Source organism: Indicator indicator, chromosome 4, assembly GCF_027791375.1.
Source record: "Indicator indicator isolate 239-I01 chromosome 4, UM_Iind_1.1, whole genome shotgun sequence".
Classification (NCBI taxonomy): Eukaryota; Metazoa; Chordata; class Aves; order Piciformes; family Indicatoridae; genus Indicator; species Indicator indicator.
In genome coordinates this window covers 9,945,249-9,967,106 of record NC_072013.1, presented here as the reverse complement: position 1 = coordinate 9,967,106, position 21,858 = coordinate 9,945,249, and the positions used below count along the sequence as shown (strand labels likewise).

Below are 21,858 nucleotides of genomic sequence, written 5' to 3'. Positions count from 1 at the left end.
TTTGGAGCTGCTGTGGCATCTGGCATGAAAAAATGTCCCGGGAAGCTGTTACATTAAATGGCCAAATCGATTTATTGAATGGCAGGTGTTAGCTACAAACAGATGGAGAACAGAAAGGCGTAAGCAGACATTTGTATGGAAAAGAAGCCATCGATTTGTAGCGGGGGGCTCAGCGCTGATCGTTACAGCCCCCCGCAGCCCCCGGGTTCCCTGTCCTGGCTGAACGGGACGGGCGCCGAGGCACAGCGGCTGAGCCGGCGGCGGGGAGAAGCAGCCCGGCCCGGGGCTGGTGTCGGTGCCGGTGCGGGGTTTGTGGGGGGAGGGAGCCGGTCCTCATCCCGGTGCCGGCGCGTGCCGGGGCCGGTGCCGGGCGGCAGATGAGGCACGCGCCGGGCTCATTACAATGAGAATGGGGCAGGCTGGAGGGGACATGTGGCAGCAACAGTTTGCAAATCCCCCCTCCTTCTGTGCCAATCGGGAAACATTTCCAAACATTTGTACCCCAAATCGACCACATTAACACCCCTCCGAGCGGCGCTCCCGGGAGGGATGCTCTGTGCCACGGACATTTAGACAGAAACAAAACAAGGAAGGAGGGGATTTTAAAAATTTTCTGCTTTTTGCTTTTCTTTTCTTTTCTTTTTTTTTTTTTAGTCTTTCTTTTTATTTCTCCTCCCTTCTTAGAATTTCCCGGTGTGTGTCAGCACTAAATCGATGCGCAACTTTCTAGCTAAGGGCTTTAAAAGCCATTGGGGAATCCGGCTTAGAGTGGAGCTGAGCACATTGAAGGGATGGAAGGAGAATACTGAATGGAAGGTATGGAAGGAGAGGCCAACAGCACCCTGGCATGTATCAGCAATAGTGTGGTCAGAAGGACTAGGACAATCATTTTCCCCTGTACTTGGCATTAGTGAAATTGCATCATTAAGTACTGCGTTCAGTTTTGAGCCCCTCACTCCAAGAAGAACATTGAGGTGCTGGAGAGTGCCCAGAGAAGGGCAAAGAAGCTGGTGAAGGGTCTGGAGAACAAGTCTTATGAGGAGTGGCTGAGGGAACTGGGGTTGTTTAGTCTGGAGAAAAGGAGACCGAGACGAGACCTCACTCTCTACAGCTCCGTGAAAGAAGATCAGAGTCAGGTGGGGGTTCTCTCTTCTCCCAAATAACAAGAGACAGGACAAGAGGAAAAGGCCTCGGGTTGTGCCAGAGGAGGGTTAGCTTGGACATTAGCAAAAATTTCTTCCCCAATAGAGTTGTCAAGCCCTGGAACAGGCTGCCCAGAGCAGTGGTGGAGTCATCATCTCTGGAGGGATTTAAAAGATGTGTAGATGTGGTGATGAGGGACTTGGTTAAGTGTGGAGTTGGCACCGCTCTTCAGACACAGGAAGAGGCTGGGACCAGGAGATCTTCCCCCCAGGTTAGGGGAATGGGCAAACCACGGAACCCCCCAGACAAGCTTCCCCCCCGGCCAAGCCAGCCTGGTTGTGGTTTCTGTTGCCTTGGGGACAGCCTGGGATACCGGGGAGACAGGGACAGCCTCTAGATCGGGAGTGTCCTTTCCCAAAAATCCCGGGTGGCATCACTGCATGGCCAGAGCACCAGGTAGGTCCTGCCCCCGACGCAGGTACGAATGCTCCGTATCTGCAGGACCTTGAGAGCAGCAGCCATATGGAAAGCCCTCGGCGGTTGTGACATTACTGGGAGCCCCCTCACGCCACTCCCGTGGCAGCTTCCCCCGTGGGTCGGGTGGGCATGGTAGGGAATATGGAACTAGCAGAAAGAAAGGAAAAGAAAGGGTGATGGCAGGAGGCGCGGTGCAGGTGCTCCCGGATGAGGTGTGTGACGTTTCTGAGTCCTTTGCAGCCCCCCTGCCCCTTCCCAGTACCTGCAGCCTTAAAGCAGCAGGGCACGGATGGCAGAAAGGAGCCCAATGGGAGGCTGGGCACATCCCGCGGGGAAGAGCTGGATGAGTCCCCGGGGAAGCGTTGAACGTTCACCCCGAGAACGGGGAAAGGAAGGCAGCCTGGCACGGGGGCTCGGGGGGAAGGGAAGGCTTGGGCAGGCTGGCAACTTTCACTAGTCCGGAATTAATTAACGTTGTCTCGTTAGCGAGATACGTTTGGCCTGGCCACACTTATGCTGAGCCGGACAAGGCTGGAGACAAACCGGCAGCAAATAAGGCGCAAAAGAACAGGCGAAAGCTCCCTGACCTCGAGTGAAGAGAACAGGAGAGATGGGAAACGGTGAGGAGGCGGCGACTACCGGGCACCCCCACCACTGCCCAGCATCCGGGCTGGGGCTGTGAGTAACCCCTGCCGCCCCTCGGAAAAGCCGGGGGTTCGGCGGGCCCCGTAACTCCCTGCCCCGAGGACCTGTGCCTCTCGAAAGGAGCCGGGGTTCCGGAGGTGGAGGGGGGTGTCTCTGCGCTGTTGTTCTCCGGAGTGATCCAGGATAGCACCTTGGGCACAGGAAAGGGTTTGCAGGAGTTCCGCTTCTGATCTGCTCTCGGTCGACTTTCAGGCTCAGCTGTTTGATGCTATTAATGCAACTTTTTTTTTTTTTTTTTTTAATCTGAACTCGTGTGTGTGTGTCAACATGCAGCAGGTGGTTTATTATATTCCCCGGTTATTATTTTATTACAGGCTCTTTTTATAGCTGCAATCACAATAATGCCCTGGAGTTTCGAGAAGGATTTTACGTCTGTTTCTGCACCACTCACTCAAGCTTCTGAAAATACTTGTTTTCTGCGGGACGACACGTGAGGAGCTGGAGCGACTTCTGCTCCTCCTGGGAAGGAGGGAAACGGGGTGCAGAGTTTCAGCTCCAGAAAGGGCGACTACCCACCACCAAGAGGGGGTGGGGGGTGTAGGAAGTGAGGAGTGCTTGTGGGGCTCGCACCCCTCTTGGCAGGTTTTGGGGAAGGCAGAAGCGGGTGCACTTCCCCAGTCGCCAAAGTATATGCCGCCAGGACAGCAGAGAGGTTTGGCGGAGCTGTGAAAAGCAGAGATCAGCTTGTCTTGCTTTAACCTACATTAGCGCCGGGTCCATATGGTAGATGCTGCCTGTGGATCCTCAGCACCAAAGCGAGGCCCTATTCTTGCACGCCGCCCTGCTTGTGCCAGATGGTGCCTGGACCAAGTGGCCATGCGTAGGGTGGCTCTGGTTAGCCTAATAAACGTCCAATACAAGTCAAAAATCAAAACACACACATACTAACATCTGCTAGAGCCTGCAGTACCCAGCTAGCCTTTCAATACTGAATTAAAGAGCCCCACAGCCCTTCTGTTCCCCTAGGTTAGACATTCATTACCATTTATCAAGCACTGATGTTATCTGGCCTCTCATTTTATTTAGTACCGAAGCTATTAGCATCAGATTTGATTTTGACAGTTGACGCTGCTGCTGGTAAAGCCGGGATCTGGCCGGGCGGATCGCTGCAAAATTCCGAGTTCATCAGCAGCGACACATTCCTCCTTCCCACTTGTTTACGAGGCCGAGACAAAAGAGCTCCTCGCTTGTGCCTCTGCCTTGCGGCTTGTCTCCATCACGGCCACGACTCCCGCCCGTGCCCGCACACGAACACGCATCCTCGGGCCGCCGGTTACAGCCCCCCGACATTGCCAGCTCTTGTGTCCCCGGCTCCGGCTTTCTCCGGCGCCGAAGGGATCGGGAGAAGTTTTAATCCCCTTTTGGCGGCGACCCCGATTCCTGGCCCCATACCTGGCCACACACCCACGCATGTTGGTGCGGCGGCACTGTTCACGACGGCGACCGGTGCGGCTGTGTTCGGGGCTTTCGCCTGAGGAGACATCAGCTCTTTCTCCGCAGCCCAGTAGTCGTGCCGTGCCCTCCTGGCCCTACCCCGGGCGCCTGGCCTCACACGGACTGTAACCGCATCCCGGAACAAAGCTGGTTTCCAGGAAAAGCGGCCGCTTTGCTGGAAATGGACGGGGAAGCGGGACGGCCGGGAAAGTTTAGCTGGGGTGCGCCCTCTTTATAATGCCTCGCCTCCAAACAAGCCTGGACCCCAGCTTTCCTTTTTTATCCACCACCCCCTACCTCACCCCTAACGCCCCACGCAACTCCCCCCCCCCCCCCAAAAAAAAAAAACAAAAAAAAAAAGAGCCCAGCTTGGGGAATTAACGCTGGAAGAAAAGACCCTTGGGAGAGCACTGGGGTGAAAGGGGACTTTCAGCGCGTTGCGTCTCGGCGCTGCTCCCCAGGTGATCCACGCTGGAAAGGTCCGCAGCTCTGCGAGCCGGGCACTGGCATAAAGGTGGCAAGAACTCATTATCATACAGCTGAGGGTTTATCTCTCCCTCCACCCCCGTCTGGCCTCCCATCCATTTAACAAGCTGAAATAAAAAGCCACATGAAAGGCCTTCTCTGTGCTTGGCTTTAATGAGGGACACGCGACCCAACAATAAGCGCACGCGGCAATCAGGCCAAGGGCTTTACTGGCACACGCCAGACCGCAGCCCGACACCGGCCACTGCCAAGCAGCTTGACACCGCCCCCGGCCCCCTCCTCTCTTGCCTGCAAGCGCCCTAAATCTCCCCCTTGCCCGTGTTTTTTGGGGGCCGGGGCAGTAGCAGGAGAGGCGGACTGCATCTCCACTGGCATCGCGCAGCTCGCTCCGGCGCTCGTTTGCCACCCTTTACGGCAGGGAGTGTGAGAGCCCGCAGATCCCTACTGTGCCCGTCTCCCCTCATCACCCACTCGCCCCCTTCTCGGGTGGCATTCGGCGCATCCTCGTTAGCTGGGCTCAGGCAGCAGCGCAAGCCGCTGCGCCTCAGCGACGGGGCCGTCCCAGGTGCCCGCCCGACGGGCAAGCACCTCTTTACTTTTACTTTCCGCCTGGGGCCCGCCCTTGCTGGGGCAGGGCAGCTCCTGCCTGACGGCCCGGCCGCGGCAGCGGGGCTCCGCGCTGCCTGGTCCACAGCCCCGGCAAGCGGCTGGCATGAGAGCCGGGAGACACAGGGAGAGACGAGGTGTGGGGGGGAGAGAAGCAAGCAAACAAACAAACTAACAAGCGTGTTTTTAAAACATTTTATCCGCTATTGTTCGTCAGCCGAGGAAAGTAGGTTTGTGGAGGGGCGTTTGATTTTCGAGGGAACTCTCGCAAGGGTGAGCGCCGTAAATATCTCAACAGATGCTCGGCTTGTTCGTAATCAGCTCGACTCCGCGGCAGGCAGCGCGGCCGCGGCGACGGCGGCAGCGGCAGCAGGGTATTAATTCTGGATATGAGGGCTCTCCGCAACATTTGGTTCTTTTTTTCCAGAAAGGAAAGATGGAAAAGGGGAGGGATCGCCCGTGAGTCTGACTGACAGTTTACATAATGAGCTTGTGAGGATGCGAGGCAACTATATAAACAGCTCGAAGGGAAGCAAGTTTTCCATTTACTGAGCTGCGAGCACCGGTGAAAGGAGGAGCGGTTCCACACCAAGCACTCCCCTCCGCCTCCCGCAGCGGAACCCGGCTTTGGAGTTTATAAAGGCGACAGCAGCGATCAGAGGTCAGCGGTTGACTGCAGGATTAATTCCCAGAAGGGGACTGGCGGATCGACACCTGGATTTTACCTTCGATTTCTGCTGGTGCTCGGGGAATATTTGGAAGAGCAGGTTGCTCCAGGAGAATCGCCGTGACGCCTCTTTTCTCCCTCGACCGAGAAGCACTTGCTTGGACCGTTTGAGGAATACAGGAGGAAAACTAAAACCGCTAAGAACTGGCAGCTTGAATAACACAGAATGACAGCCTTGCGCATCTTTGGCTTGACGTTTCTGTTAATGATTTTACATCAGGTAATCGCACATCGCACAAAAAATTAAAAAATAGGGTTCGCGAAATATAAAGTGAGTGATGAAAGCAAGTTTGTATGGCAAAGCCGCGGTAAGGTCTGATTTGGCTGTTTTGTGTGTCTCCCCTTTGTGCAGAGGGTGTCCGGCTCTGGCGTCTTCCAGCTGGAGCTGCACGAATTCGTGAACAGCCACGGGTCCCTGGCCAGCGGGAAGCCTTGCTCCCCCCACTGCAGGACCTTCTTTCGAGTCTGTTTAAAGCATTTTCAGGCAGTGGTCTCCCCGGGAGCCTGCACTTTCGGCAGCATCATCACTCCGGTTCTGGGAATAAACTCGTTCAGCATCAAGGATACGGAGAGATTTGACAGCCCCATTAAGTTGCCCTTTAACTTCACGTGGCCGGTGAGATTCCACTTTAAACTCAACTGTGGTGGTAGGGCAAGAGGGCGGCATGGAAAGGCTCTTTATCTGCAGTGTAAAGAGGTTGCTCTCTGCCTTTAGACTTAGTGCCAGAACTTCCTTTAAGGGAGGGGGGGAATGGGGGGGGGGGGGGGGGAATAGAGGGAAAAAAAGAAAAGGAAAAAAAGAGAGAGCGGGGGGGGGGGGGGGGGGGAAGTATGAAAAAACGCATCCATCCCAGAAGCTCTTGGGATAATAAATGTTAAGAGAAACAGATGCAAAAGGGGTTGTTGTTTGTGGGGAGGGATATACTCCGCGGTTCGTAGGAGGGAGAGAGGAAAGGCGCGTAGCCGCGGGGCAGAGCGCGGGGCGGATCGGCGGGGCAGGGCAGGGGCGCGGAGGTGGGCAGTGCAGTGGGTGCCGCGGTGGGTGCCCCGGTGGGTGCTGTGCTAATGCTGGTTTCTCTCTCCCCTGTCCGCTTCCCGCAGGGCACCTTCTCGCTGATCATCCAGGCCTGGCATGCGCCCGCCAACTACCTGCCGGAAGGTGACTACGGCCCCGCGCCGCCGGCAGGGGGCGCCCTGTCGGTGGCAGCCCTCCCCCCTTCCTCCCGCCCTGGCTCCCTTCTCTCCCCCGTGGCCCAGCCCGCAGCAGGCTAAGGGCCGCCCCCCCTCCCCCCCCCCGGCCCAGCTGTTTATGCCATAACTGCCGGGCCGGCCCTGGTCCCACCAGCGGCAGGAGCCGGTCCCGCAACGATATCCATCAGGGGCTGCTTTGATTCTGCCCCGGCCCTAATCTCCCAACACAATTGCGTTTCCTCCGGTTTATTTTTGGCGTGGGAAAGCGAGGCGGGCTGTGGTGAGAAAGCCGGGAGGCTGCCAGCGAGCCCCGGCCGCCTTTTCCTGTATTTTACACCTTGCTCGAATTCCGCCCTTTGGAAAGGAATAATAGCTTTGGGATGTTTTTCTGAGCGGAGAGGAAAAGGATATTTCACTGCAACCCTCGCTTTTCAAAGGCCCCTCTGCTAAACCCCGTTCGGCCGGGGTTAGCACTCCCGCCCTGCACACCCCGGTGGCCGCCTGCCTACGGGGGCAACCTCTACGTGCGTGCATATATACACATATGTATACACACACGCCTGTGTACAGATATGTGAGCGGGAGGTCCTCACTCCACACACACAATCCCCCCCGGCGGGATAAGGGTCGTCGTTGTGGGTGGGGGAACGGGACCCGTTGCTATCGGTGTCTACCGGCGGCTAACGCAGGGTTTGCTGTCCCTGCAGGCTCCCGGCCCCCCTCTGAGGAGTGGCTTATCAGCCAGATGTCCATCCAGCGGTCGCTGTCGGTGGGCGAGGGCTGGTCACAGGACGTGCAGAGCGGACCACTGACCCAGCTGCGTTACTCCTACCGGGTGGTCTGCAGCGAGAACTACTATGGCGAGAGCTGCTCCCGCCTCTGCAAGCGCCGCGACGACCGCTTCGGACACTACGTGTGTGAGGCAGACGGCAGCTTGGCCTGCCTGCCTGGCTGGACCGGCGAGTACTGCACCGAGCGTAAGTGGCCACCATGCTGCCGTCGCCACTCTGGGCCCTTCGTGAACATCGGTGGGCCTGTAAAACCTCTGCACGTGAAGGGGCGTCACCCACTTTGGTGCCCCAGGCCCTGGTCGGCGCTAACAGAGTGTTAGTGTGGGGTAGGGATGAGACCCAAGAGGTCTTGGAGGAAGCACGACCACCCCCCCACCCCCCGTCCCCGCACCCCCTCAAAGGCATCAGGGAGGTAATTAAATGAACGGATCCAAAAACATTTGTCCAGTCCTGCCAGCTGGCCTGACCCTGGCCATAGCTACCTTTGTGGTCAGTCCTTAAAATACAATGCCTTTGACAGTGTTGCAACCACACATTGCACCTGGCTGCCCAGTAGGAGCCCAGGGCCATGTTTTCATGCTAACCTTTCCACTCCCTGCCTGGAGAGAGAAAGTTGCACGCTGAGGACTTTGCCCGCTTTGGCTGCAACTCCCAGCGCTGTGCTTCACCTCTGCAAGCATTAGCAGCAAAGAGCAAGGTAGCAGAGAAAGGATCTTGGCTGATATCCCTGAATCAGTGATATCTATTGCAAGTTGCAATGCTAGCAGCTTGCCCACACAAATGCTTCCACCGTTCCTGCTGCCACAGGAGATGAGACAGGTGTTGCAGTGTAGCAGTGGAAATCTTTACTGTGAGCTCAGGGCCCTGTTGGGTTTTTCAGTCTCTTGTTAGCAGAAGCCAAAGCAGTCTTCTCTTGCTCCTTTTCTAGCAAGAGTTGCAAGAGTTCATGTTTGTTGTATAAACTGAAAAACTAAGGGAGAACTCATCAACTGTTGGCTCGCCTTGTTTGCTTCTCCTGTTTCAGAACTCCTTGTACCTTGAATTTTTAAAACAAAGCTCTGAAAGTGCAAAACTGATTTTCAAAATATTTTTAAAAGCTGGTGTTTGCCCTTTTAAAAGGGTATTCTCTAGTGCCATGTGTATTTACCTAAACATTTCTGGGTTTTCATGTTCTCTTTACAGCCATCTGTCTATCTGGATGTACTGAACAGAACGGATATTGCAACAAGCCTGGAGAGTGCATGTGAGTAGATGGCAATTGCAATCTAAACTTCAGTTAAAATGTCACCTTGTAATAGAAACTTAAACTCTTTTCCATGTCATTAATGTTTTAATCTGACTTTTCTTTTAGCTGTCGTCCCGGTTGGCAAGGCCGCTACTGTGATGAATGCATTCCCCATATAGGCTGCCGCCACGGGACTTGTAAAACACAATGGCAGTGCATATGTGATGAAGGATGGGGTGGCCTCTTCTGTGATCAAGGTTAGTTCTGAAGGTTGTGGCTATGGCTCTAGACTGGGTACTCCTCAGCACCAAACTAAGGAATGTGACCCATTGGATCTGGAATTAAATTTCCACAAGGTCCATGTTCTTAGACATCAGTTTGTACCACCACTTTCTTTGATACCAGTTCATGTAGTGATCTTGTTTGAAAACAACCAAACTGTTTTGGTAGCTGCAGTTTTTCTCTTGGAAAAAAAACAACCTGGATGAGTGTTGAACATTCAAGTTTTCTGCCTGCTCAAGCTAAGTTTAACTTATTCCCTGTACAGCTCTAACAATTTACTAAACAGTTACGAGCAGCAGTAAACAGCATCATTTGGACCTTCCTTATTTTGCATACAAGGAAATTAACTCATGTGATAAGTCTGGAGCATGAGAGAGAAATCATGTAAGCAAGAATGAAAAGTACAGGTTCCATTTTAAGGTACACCAGACCACTTCCACCTATTCAACCCACTGAATCACTGAACCGTAGCCAGCTGAGCAGTCATGTCCTCAAGGCCATATATGCACTGCTGGCACTCAGATCATGAAGGACTCAAAGCAAACCAAGTGTTCTCAAGACAGTTATAGGATTAAGATGGCGAAGTCTGAACTAAGCAGGTTTTTGTTCTGCTTGTAGTTATCTATTAACGAGTTGTATTCCAATTACTCTGTGGTATTTATAGATATAATAAAGACTTTCTGTTTCTGTCCTATGAACTTGTGTGCTTAACCTCTGACTCAGATTTAAAGGGAAAAAAAAAAGGACCATCAAGCTTGGCAGAACATGTAGATGGTTTAAACTACTAACATTCATAACAAGAGAGCATGGTAAATAAACAATAAAAGATTTGTAGTGTTTGTTTAACTCTCCAAGCCAAAACATCTATATTTCCTCCCTGCCTCTCCAGAATGTGCCTGGGAGCACACCTTTTAAAGATGGGGCTCTCTGTTTTACTGTGTGATGTTTGCACAGTGTCCGTAGTGCCGTGGCATGTCCTTTGGATAACACACACTTATGAAGTACATTTTCCATCCTGGTGTCTAAATACCACTGTAGCCAGTGGGTTTAAGCACACAAAAAAGGGAAGGTACACCCAAGCACTAAGAAAGTGAAATTTTTGCCAGGTTTCTCAAAATCCAGAGCTCACATATTACAGTGACAGTTGTGGAGGAGTACCTACACTGATGACAACCTGAAACATCTTATTACTGATAATAACCCAGATAATCATCTCCAGTATCCCTAGTGGAGGCAAAATGCCATACCTCACTGAAAATTCTCTGTTGCTGACCAACATGTTTCTGTATGAATGTCTTTTCCCAGCTGTCAAAAGGGGTTTGCTCTTATTTCCTGCTCTCTTTGCAGATCTGAACTACTGCACTCACCACAGACCATGTAAAAATGGAGCAACTTGCATGAACACTGGCCAGGGCAGCTACACCTGTTCCTGCAGACCGGGATTCACTGGGGTTGACTGCGAGCACGAGATCAGCGAGTGTGACAGCAATCCCTGTAGGAATGGCGGCAGTTGCACGGTAAGGACATTTTAAATGTAAAGGCTTTGTGTGAAGCAAGCCCCAGTATAGCTTTTCAGAAATGGTTCTGTAGCAACATAATGGGAATTCGATAGTACACAGGTTCATTACTGACACTCACAACTAGCGTACTGAACCCTTCCCGAGAGGTGTCAGGGGAGGAAGTCTGTTACAGGAGGAGATGTATCATCTAGATTAGAATTAGTCAACTGATCCTTGGGTTTCTGTGGCAGCCATTATGAGAGTTTGGCAAGACACAAGGTGGGTGAGGGAGCAGATCTGTAAAAAAATAAGCTTCTCAAACCAAGGTTCATACAGCAATGCGCTGAGTCTGTGTTTTAATAGCAAGTAAACGGAAACTTCTGCTTTCTGCTATGAAAGCGTAATGTCAGACAATACGGGGGCAATCAGCTGAAACACTGTCCCTGAAACAGGGTTCTGCATTTTTAGTTGCCTGCAGTCTAATGTTTCAGTGTGGCTTCGGACCCAGTCAATGATTGATTCTACCTGTTGATAAAGACTGATTGATAATAGACATCAGATGTAATTGGATGCATGTTTGGATTAAAGCTAATGGCACAAGACCCTAGCTCCCTTCTCCCATATACTGGACATACAGTACTTGGAAAGAAGAAACAGTTTGGTTGTTACGTAAGTGGTGGGACTTACCCATAGCAAAGCAATATAAGCCCTTGTAAAGCAAAAAAGGGCTCTCACGCTGAGGATAAAGAGCCTGATCACAGCTGTATAGGTCAATGCATGCCATTCTGCCCTGCGAGGACCTCAGGATCCCATTAGAGAGTAGTCATGTTAGTGATGGTTTTGTCTAGATGCCTGTGGGCTCCCTACAACTGTGTCTGCTCTGCTTGTGTAGCTGTATGGTTACTCCTCCATGCTGAGTACGACCAGTTCACAGCTCTGTCCCTCACAGTCCAGCCTGCAGTTATTTACTCTTGCTTTTGCCACATGGGAGTGTGGATGCAAAGGGACTGAACAGTGTTTACTGTGACCAAAAAATGCACATACAAGCAGCTGTCACTTGGTGCCATGAAGTAACAGTGGCCTAATGTTGTGTTTTGTAGGACATGGAGAATGGTTACCACTGCCTGTGCCCGCCTGGCTACTACGGCACTCACTGCGAGCACAGCGCTCTGACCTGCATCGATTCTCCCTGCTTTAACGGTGGCACATGCCTGGAAAAAGAGCAAGGGGCCAGCTACACTTGTGTTTGCCCTTTTGGCTTCACAGGGTCAAACTGTGAGAAGAAAGTAGACAGGTGCACAAGCAACCCCTGTGCGAATGGTGAGTCTTTGCAGCAAAAACCCCCTTGTGCCTCTGCCTCATTTGTGCTTTTCAGTGCAGAAGTGATAGAAATCCAATCTGACCTCTACTCTTCCTCTAACACATTAGTCCCTCTCCCCCACTGTATTCCACATCTACCCTAATTTTAGTCTCATGTGAGGCCGGGTGGGGGCTTTCACTGGCATTTTCTATGCAACAAAACAAGGCACAGGGTTTATTGTGTTATGGAGAAGAGGGGAGAATGAAGTAAATTAACTTTATTACATATTTACAAGGGCTATATTTTTAAGGCATGGGGATACAATTAGGTAAACTAGAAGGAAGTTGCAGTTGCTTAGTAAACCAACCACCTTCTTCTGGAGAGAGTATAAAATGCTACCTGGGGAGAGGTTTAGTTTTCTGAATGAAGTGCATTGCAGACTAATTACTTTTACTGTAATTTTTTTTCTCCTCAGATGGTAACTGCTTTTACCTTGGTCAGATCCATGTATGTCGTTGTCGGGCTGGCTTCACTGGTCAGAAATGTGAGATAAACATCAATGATTGTGCCAGAAACCCATGTTCCAATGGGGGAACTTGTCATGACCTAATCAATGATTACAGCTGCACCTGCTTGCCAGGCTACAGTGGCAGGAACTGTGACATCAAAACCAGAGATGAATGTGCTTCTGGGCCATGTGAGAATGGAGGCACATGCTACAGTGGACTTTATAGTGCCAACTTTGTCTGCTATTGTCCTTCTGGCTTCATGGGCAACCGTTGTGAATTGCCAGTTTATTCAGTGCCTGTTACACTTCCTCCTAAACCAGTCCCCTGGATTGCTATATCCATGGGGGTGGGGCTGGTGGCTTTGCTCATACTGTTCTGCATGATAGCGATGGTCATCAGGCAGATGAGAATGCACCCAGAGCAGGACTTGGAGACAATGAACAACCTGTCTGATTTCCAAAAGGACAATCTCATCCCAGCTTCCCAGCTCAAAAACACCAACAAAAATAAAGACCTTGAAGTGGACTGTGGGCTGGAGAAATCAAACTACAAACCCAAGAATCATAAACTGGACTACAATCTGGTAAAAGACCTGACAAGTAGAGGGACACAGGAAGATAAATATTACAAAAGTGAAAAGTGTTTAGGAGAGAAGTCTCCCCTCAGATTACACAGGTGAGAATGCAGTCTTCTTTCTGGTCTTTCTTAAGCTCCCTCATCTTCATACTGGTCTAGAAGCAAATGAGAAAATAGAGGGGAAAAAAGAAAGAGATAACATACAAACCAAACCACAACAAAGTCAGGAATCTTCATACTGGAGTATGCGTGTCACAGCCAAGAGATACTCTGAACTAAATCAGATAAATTGTTTGTGCCGGGTGCTGCTACTATGGCTGTGATGAAGCGGGAGTGGCTAAGTCACTGGTGAATTTAAGAAGTGTCTTTCCTTCCTCAGTAGATCTTGAAGAAACAACAGTTAAGGCATACAGTGATTAAAAATGGGTATTCTGCTTATTAAGAAGGCAAAATTATCTGCTTACTGAGAAGAATTAGTAAAAATAGCTGCTGTTTTTAGAGAAGGGCAGGGATTCACTGGCTCATCAGTCTTCTGATGCATGTATTGAGAGTGTTGTCTGGAGTGTGCTTGTGGCTGTTACACTGGGGCATCTGAGGAGCACACTGCTTGGACATGGCAGAAGCATAGGAAGACACAAGCTATTTCTTACTTCATCTTTTCTAGTATAATGTCCTGTCATCATATAGAACATGTGAAACTCCATCCTCTGCATTTCCCTCCCACACCTTCCTGGCTATCTCATTCCACCCCTCCATATTCATGGTAGATTTGGAGAGCCAGGCTCGTTAGCAGCTATCTAACGTTCTTTTCTCGCTGCCCTGCCTTAGTGAAAAGCCGGAGTGTAGGATATCAGCGATATGCTCTCCGAGGGATTCCATGTACCAGTCCGTCTTTGTGATAACAGAAGAAAGAAATGAGTGCATCATAGCTACGGAGGTAAGCAAGTACCAGGTGGAATGGCATAAACTCACAAAGTAAAAGATTGATGGCCCTTTAAAACTGCATCTGAGCGGGTTACTCTATTTCCAGGCATCCTAATGCTTCCCAGCCTTCACCTTCTTTTCTGTGGCCCACACAGAACATACAGTGGGGACAATAAAGAAAATAGCAGCTCTGATATTATGAAAGCAGAGATTTTGAGCTTAGATAAGTTAGTGGGAGATGAAAGCACAGAACATCAGCCCATAAAGATTCACCACATTGTAGCATTATTTTGTCTTAAATAGGTAGTCAGTGAAAATGGAAATAATAATTGCTCCTAGGCCCATTGACATGAAGCCACCTTATTTCCCCGACTACAGTGGATAATCTGTGTTCTGTGGAAACAGACAAATCTATACATTTCCAGCAGGAGATGGAAGGTAGCTGCAGGTGTTAGTGGGTAGGCCTAACAGCCACCGAGGAAGTCTGTAATAAGGTAATTCCAACCTGTTGGCATTTAAGCTCCAGCTAAACATTGTCTAACAGAAGTTAATGCTGTTATTGATAAACACATCTAGATTTTCTTGTTATATTGAAAGGTCAGAGGGTAGGTACATGAAAAGGGAAGGGCCTAGTGTTGAACTTTTAGGACTTTAGGAAGCAGCTATTGAGGAGCCAACCAGTTACTGAAGAATTACTGACTCTTTGGAGAAAGCTTAGTGGAAGTTAAAGGCAGTTTGACATGAACTGATACCTGCTGCCTTCAGTGGAGCCATTTTTAGGACTGGTTTCAGACTCCAGGGAAGAGAAGCTTGCTGTGCCATAGAGCAGCGACTGTGAAGTCAGATCTGCAGGCTTCTGTTTCCCTTGCCAAAGTGGATATCAGTTTTCCTCTTAAAGCCAAGCTGGAACACAAGTCAACCAACAATATTAAAGGTTTAAGACTAAGTGGAAGGATTTTTAAAGACACAAATGACAGCTAGAAGCTTCATTCCCATTAACTCACATAAATACTATATCTCCCATGGAGGATCTTGCTGAGCAAAACTAGACTCCCAGAATTAGATCAAGCATCTCCAGAAGTGTTTTTATTTTCAGAATGGCAGCTCCTTAAACCTCTCTCTGCATCATTCAGGCTTCTGGACTCAAGTTGTTTAATTATACTGTACACTTTTTACAGAGACCTAATATTAAGCACTCAGATTTGTAAGCCTTCCTCCCCTCAGTGCAGGTAGAGAAGCTACTCATCACACAGACAATTTATTTTGCTGGTGATTGATTGTCTCTGGGCCCAGCCAGTAGTGAAGCTGCAGTAATGTCTGGCTTAAAGGGCTCTGGTGTGAATCACACAGTTTGTGAGTTCAGCAGCGCTCTGTGCTGTGCCTCCTTCTCATTCTTGGTCTCATTTTATATCCTGACAGGTATAAGACTGAATATCAGCCCATTTGCACCTCAGACTTGGTAATGCCAGTAGATGGACGTTCCTGCTGCATTGTTTACAATTCAGAACTGGATTGGACTGTTTTTAACTACATGCAACTTGCTGCTCTCAGGCGGAGGATGGAACTGGGTGAACTGGACAGACTGTGAATTTACTGAAAGATGCAATACACCTTTTTGTTCTTACTGCCCTTGTTTGAAGTTTGATACCAGAAATTTCATTGTCTGTAGAAGAGAGGAGGCAGAGGCAAGAGAGAGGGGTTAAAAATATTGTTGGTTTAATTTGGTTTTAAAAGATACTGAGGCCAGTTCCTCATGGACAGACCCCTGGCTTTCCAGAACTCTGGTTTATGGGAGGTGCCAGTAGATATGGAGGCACTTAACTATTGCAGATGTTGCCATGAAAGGTGTGAAGAAAGACACATTGCTATGCAGATAATGGATACAGTGTAAACCAGATCTCTTATTTTTTTCCTGGGTTTAAAAGTGCCTAAAATGTGTCAAGAGAATCTAACAAGCCCAAACAGAGACTTGGCTGCTCTTTCTGCAGTTACCTGAGCAGTATTGGGCAGGGGTGGTTGATACTTTCTGCCACACAACTATCTGCATCTCCTCCCTCCTGCTGCATGTACTGGAGACTGTGTAAGGGGCCAGAGGAGGAAGGAAAGAGGAATGCCGAATTTACTTGTCGTCTCTTTCAGTGATGTTGTGGAGAACTGATTAACCCAAGCCACAACATGGGCCAGGATATTTGTGGATTTAAACATTGCAGAAGGAAAAGTTGAGAGGAGGAATGTGTACTGCCTCTTCCCCATTGATAAGGAGGAGGTGTGATTGATCCCAACTCTATCTAAAGCCTTACAAATGCGTTTAAAATCAATCAGCTCCTAGAACCTTTATGTGCTGAGTTGTCTCAGCTCTTTTCATGCCCTTTGCACTACCAGTGATTGTGAATAGATTTTTTTTTTCTCCTTCCTCATTCTCTCTCCCCTTCTGCCTTATTTTGACACAAATTTGGGGGTTTAAGTTGTGTTTCTGAATTAGGTGCCACCTTCTACTGCAAATAGTCTCAAAATTGCAGCTGTTACATTCTGAAGGAGAAGCAGCAGTGTGATCCCCCTTCCCCATTTCTCCATCTGGTTGCAAAACTCCCAACTATTGTCCTTCATCCTGGTTCCAAATGCCCAATAGCAAAGCATCCACTGAGACACCCTCTGCCAAGACAGGTGGAGATTATAGTTAGAAGGTTCTAGGCCTGCCCTGTTTCTTTCCTACCCACCCACTGCTGCGTGGAGAAGGGGAAGCCTGCCCCTGGAAACCAGAGGCAGGCAGAAGCTCTTTTCTCATATACATATTTATGGCGATAGTAGCGGACACCCCAGTGGAAAGTGCTGTGACACTAATGAGACTGTGGGGTGGGGCAGAATGAGGAGGGAGGATACAAGATCTCTTGGAAGAAACCTGGACCGTGCTATCCTTTGGACAGTGATATTCTTGACCTTGTAAATCCTGTTGTTGGACTAGCCCATCTACTGCCTTGAACTGTGCAGACAAGACCCCTTCATCATGTCCACTACTGACCTTCTGCTCTGACCACATAGGACCGTTTTGAAGATGACCTTCAGAAATCAATAATATGGGTTTTAGTTTGTCTGTTTGTAGTTTATTTTGAAGACTAGTATTTCAGTAATTTAAAGAAAAAAAATCGGAAGCACTGAACTTTCTATGTTTTATAACATTATTTTGTATATAATGTATATTTATAATCAAAAACAGAAGTGTAAATATGTTTATTACTTCTCATGTAATGTTTTTAATGTGATGACAAAGTTTGAATTTTATTTTTTTTCCAAGCAATGAAAATACTTTCCTGCTACTATGCAGTTTATTGTGGTTTGTCCTTTTACACTTCAGGGTCCATGATTCTGTGACAGCCAAATTTACCGGGGGCCCCAGAAGTAAGCTGGTCTGCCTGCTCCCTACCAGCTAGCTCTGCATTTACATGTTGCACACCAACTGCTGTCATCAGCTGCTCTTTATAAAACAGTTATGTACTGTTAGCTGATGTCAACAGAGTTGTTCAGCTGAGTGGCAATCATCTGACAGAAAAGTTATACATATTTATATTGTGATATATTATATAAGATTCAAATTCTATATATTCATCTTCTCTTGCTATGGAGTGGGACTGAACTGTCAGGAAAGTTAGTTTTATCAACACTTCACTCTTCCTCGACAACTTGTGGCATGGAAGTTATAGATTTAATATAATTTCCAAGTGCCTTAATAAATGTGCTGGCTGGGAGTTTGCTTCAAAGCAAGATACAATCACTATTTTTTAAATCCTATTTCTTTAAACACTTTCAGTACGATCCAGATCTTGCCCTCAAGTTACTCTTGCACAACATCTACACTTGCACGACTGTGTCCTTGTTTGTTTGATCATGATGGGTAAGATTTGTCTTTCACTCCTGGGATTAGAGGAGAGTTTCAGGCTTTCTCCTCCCAAGTTCCCTGGTGCTACACCAGCAGCTGTGTCCTCCCAGGACAGCACAAAGTCATTACCCTTTCACAGCCTTTTTGGAGGTTGTTTCTACAATAAAAAGTGTAAAAAGCACACTTATATAAACCACTCCCAGCAGGTTTAGTCACCTTTGCAGTATGCACATTTACATAGTATTAAAGCTCTCACTAGATCAGCTAGGCACAGTACAAACAACATCTGAATGCACAAAACCAAAAACTGTAAGAACAGGAAGCTACTGCTGCTCTATTTTAAAACAAGACCCTTTTTTATTATTATTTTGTTATTGTTGTTGACAACATGCCAAAAAAGCATCTTAGTGTTGGATGCTTTTCCTATCTTTCCCCAAAATCAAATCTAACCAAAATTTGCTAGTTCTAAAAAAATTACAAAGCAAAAATCCCCCCATTGGAATTAAAAAAAAAAAATTAGAAAAAGCACCACAAGAAATTATTTTTGTTTTGTCATTAAAGTACTGCAAATAATGGTTTATAAGGGTCCTCCTGAGTGTACTATTAAGGGTATGTAAATATTATTTACTTTGGGTGGTTTTGTTTCTCCCTCTTCAGTTCTTTTCTTAGCAAAATTAATTTTCAAATCCCAGCCATTTTCCTTGGCTACCATAAAAATAAATTTAAGATGAAACTCACAAATAAAAAGCCACCTCCCCCTCCCCAAACATTCACCCTGTAGAGCAAATTATGAAAAACAAGCCATTGACAAAAAGCCGAGCAGATGCTCCCTGCTTGCAGTCCTTCCTCGGCAATGTGAAATAAACCCAACAGATGCCTCTCTTAATTGAGCACATGGATTACATACACACATGCACTCTGTCCTGCTTAAAACAAAACACACACAAAAATCAAACAGGAAAATAGCCAGAGAACTCTTCCCAAAGCATAGGCAAGCAGGAATGCTAAGACCAAAAAAGACTCAGCTCTTCCTGCACAAAGTGAGACAGGAAACCATATCCATAGACAGAAGGGAGCTGAAATCCATTAAAACCCGTGGACCTGATTATGTAGATCCCACAGGGTAAAGCAGGTACAACACATGCCTTTGTGTATCCACACAGGACAGAGGAAAGAAAAAAAGCGTCAGCTTGCAAGGAAATCTGTGAATATTTACTGCAGGCACTACTGCACTATGCAGCTACCAGAATAGATCACAGATCCTACACAGGAAAAACAGGAGAGGCGCCTGCTTCCACACAGGAGGAGATGGAAAGCATATGTGAATCCATGCACGTGTGCACATCCCCAGGTCCTTGCCAAAGAAACTACAAGCAAATTAGCTAAACACATAATATGACTTGGGTTTAACCCACATCTTTGGCCACAAACATCCTTACCAAGGGCTGCTGTGTGGTGACTGCTCACCAGTCTACCCATCCCCTCCCTGAGGTGAGTGCATCTCTGAGCCATGGTGGATGAACTCACTAGGAGGAGCTCTGAGAACCCTTCTGGGTTATAAAGACTCAACCTGAATTTCAAAGATTTGTCTTGAGGACCACAGATGATGTCAGGACTGTAAATGTACTGAAACAAATAATGCCTTTGCTCTTAACAAGCTACAGAGTTCCTAGACCAAATGCTACCACTAATTTCTCTCAGCATAATTTGCACCAGCTATGGCAAGAATGCAAATTTGGCTCTAGGACTGCACCTACATTTGGCTTTTTGCTTTAGGCAAGTGCATGAATTCCCTTAAAAGCAGCATGACAAAAAACAATTTTGAGAGTGGACTCCTGACCGAGAAATTCTCTGGTACTTCCCTGTGCCCACACCTGACAGAAACTGTTTCACAGCTACACAGAGCCCTTCAGTCTAAACAATTTCAGAGCTGTATTCAGTGAGGTGGGGTGTTGCTCCTCTGGCACTACACTTGACTTGAGTTGTTCCATCATTTACCTCTTTGAACAGTCTGCTGATGAGGGGAAACTGATGCTGTCATATACCCGTAACTATAGCACCCACTGGTGCTGAGACAACATGCAGCAGGGCTGTGCTAGTGCAAACACAGCACAGGGCACAGAGTTCAGCTAGGTTAGCGTAGATGTGGGATGCTTGTAGAAATTAGGCTTGAAACAGGACATACCTAAAATGGGGAAAAAATGCAAAATGCATTTTACTGTGCACAAAACTTGTCCAGCAAAAGCTCTCAGCTGTAGAAAGAGCTGCTGAGAAAGCCCAAATTAGTTACTGTGTAATTGTAACCATCTAGTCCAACAGATAAAACCATCTCTGCCAAAACACATTTCAGGTATTTCCATTGCTCCTCACTCTTTTTTATTAGTTTATGCCAGAAGCAGAAAGGCAGAGCAGGTCACTGACAAGCCTGTACTATAGTGGCTTTAGTGACAGTTATGTGTTTGTGTTTGGCTTGTCATTCCCTTATCTCACACACCTGACCCATAAACATATACTGATTTTATGCAGCAGATAGGACACTCCTAGCACATTTAGCTCAACTCCAAACTCCAGTTGGGGAGAATTGACATAACTCAGTGGCCTTCTGCTATGCTTCATTATTTTCATCAATTTACTTTTACAGCCTCTCTGGAGAGTCAACATCAAAATTTCTACCCCTCTCTCCACACTCTAAGTTCTGCCAGCTCAGCTCCCAGAGCTTGCAGGCAGTGACCCTGCTGGCCGGTGATGCCCACAGCAGTGAGACTTCGCCTTGGTCCCTCCTGCACCAGCTCTAACTCTGCCTATTCTGCTCTCAGACCCTGTCTGGGCAGCAGGATGACTCAGCACCATAAAACTACCCTTTCTGTCTCTCCTCTGATGGTCTTACTGCCGTCCTCGCTCCTCTTCCCCTCTGCAGCTTTGGGGCGTATTTCTGCAGCAGAGCGGTCTGTCAAGCTGCAGGGTTAGGGCAGAACTCTGATTCACCAGGTAAGTGAATAATTTCACAACAATAATTTCAGGTGCTAACGCAATTGTTCCACAAACAGTACTTGATTCTGGGGATCATACTTTTGTCTTTTCCCTTTTAAATCTTGATAGCAGACTATCACCTTCCCAGAGGTGCTCCGTTCTTCACAGATCAATTGTCTGTCCCCTCCAATGAACTGCTCAGCCCTTGGAAGATGCAAGGGGTAAGAGATACAGCAGTGACCTGCTTACAAGGTTTACCCTGCAGCCAGTGACACCTGCAGGTCCTCACTGCCTTCCACCAACCCTCCCCATATTTCTCTGAGGGAGTCAGTGGTGACAGGCTCTGAGCAGGTAAGGTGCAGGGTATGGAGCGGGCTAGAAAATAACTCCTGCTCCCCAAGTCTCCATCTCATTTTCCTCCCCTCTGACTAGGTTTCTGACTGACATGTTAAGTGAGAGAGGAGACCTAACAGCTAAGGCAGAGTGGTCCACATGTGAGATAACATGTGATCTGCATAGCACAGATGATCCCACAATTACTCAACCCCTTCCATATACTGTAAAATAGCAATGGACTTGCCTCTCACATGTAGTACATAACTACCACAGAAGGCCTTCAAACTTCTTCATCCTCTGCAAGCATTGTGTACAACCAAGATGGAGATGTTGCTCAGGCTCCAACTATTGCTGCAGCAAACCCCCCATGAAAAACAGGTCATTCCCAGGAAGGGTTCCAAGGTACAAAACAGCACCTTGTTTATAGCCATGTTTTGCAAATACACAGGTAAATGAGGAAAACACACAGTTTGAGGAGAGGCTGTTTGGTGATGACATCTTTATCTGTGCTTTATGACTTGTTTGTTGAGCTGTTGCTAGCTTCACAGTGGCTTTGTCGATTACACTGCCTAGAGAAGGTCACAGAGGTGCCATGTTTGTTTTTATAAATTAAACTAAACCAGATCATATTTAACATCTAAACAGATCTGCTGAGAGTTACAGTTAAGAGCTGGAGAGGCTGTCACCAGTCAGAACAGGATCCAACCACTTCTGGCACCATGCAAGAGCTCTCACTCTCTGTGCTTGGGCACACAGCTCACGAAGGTTTGTGAGCAGGGTCAAAACTCCTGGTGCAGATATCA

The 21,858-nt window shown here is 48.2% G+C and overlaps 1 protein-coding gene across 1 annotated transcript; it reads left to right on the top strand.

Annotated features, from left to right (window-relative positions):
- Positions 1-5,349: 5,349 nt before the first annotated feature.
- DLL4 (delta like canonical Notch ligand 4) lies at positions 5,350-17,019 on the top strand. Its single transcript, XM_054400243.1, is given in 12 exon segments — positions 5,350-5,399; positions 5,401-5,431; positions 5,922-6,194; positions 6,680-6,737; positions 7,477-7,746; positions 8,743-8,803; positions 8,912-9,042; positions 10,415-10,584; positions 11,667-11,886; positions 12,342-13,050; positions 13,780-13,888; positions 15,295-17,019. Coding segments are annotated over 12 exon segments (2,088 nt in total). The 3' UTR covers positions 15,301-17,019.
- Positions 17,020-21,858: the final 4,839 nt, after the last annotated feature.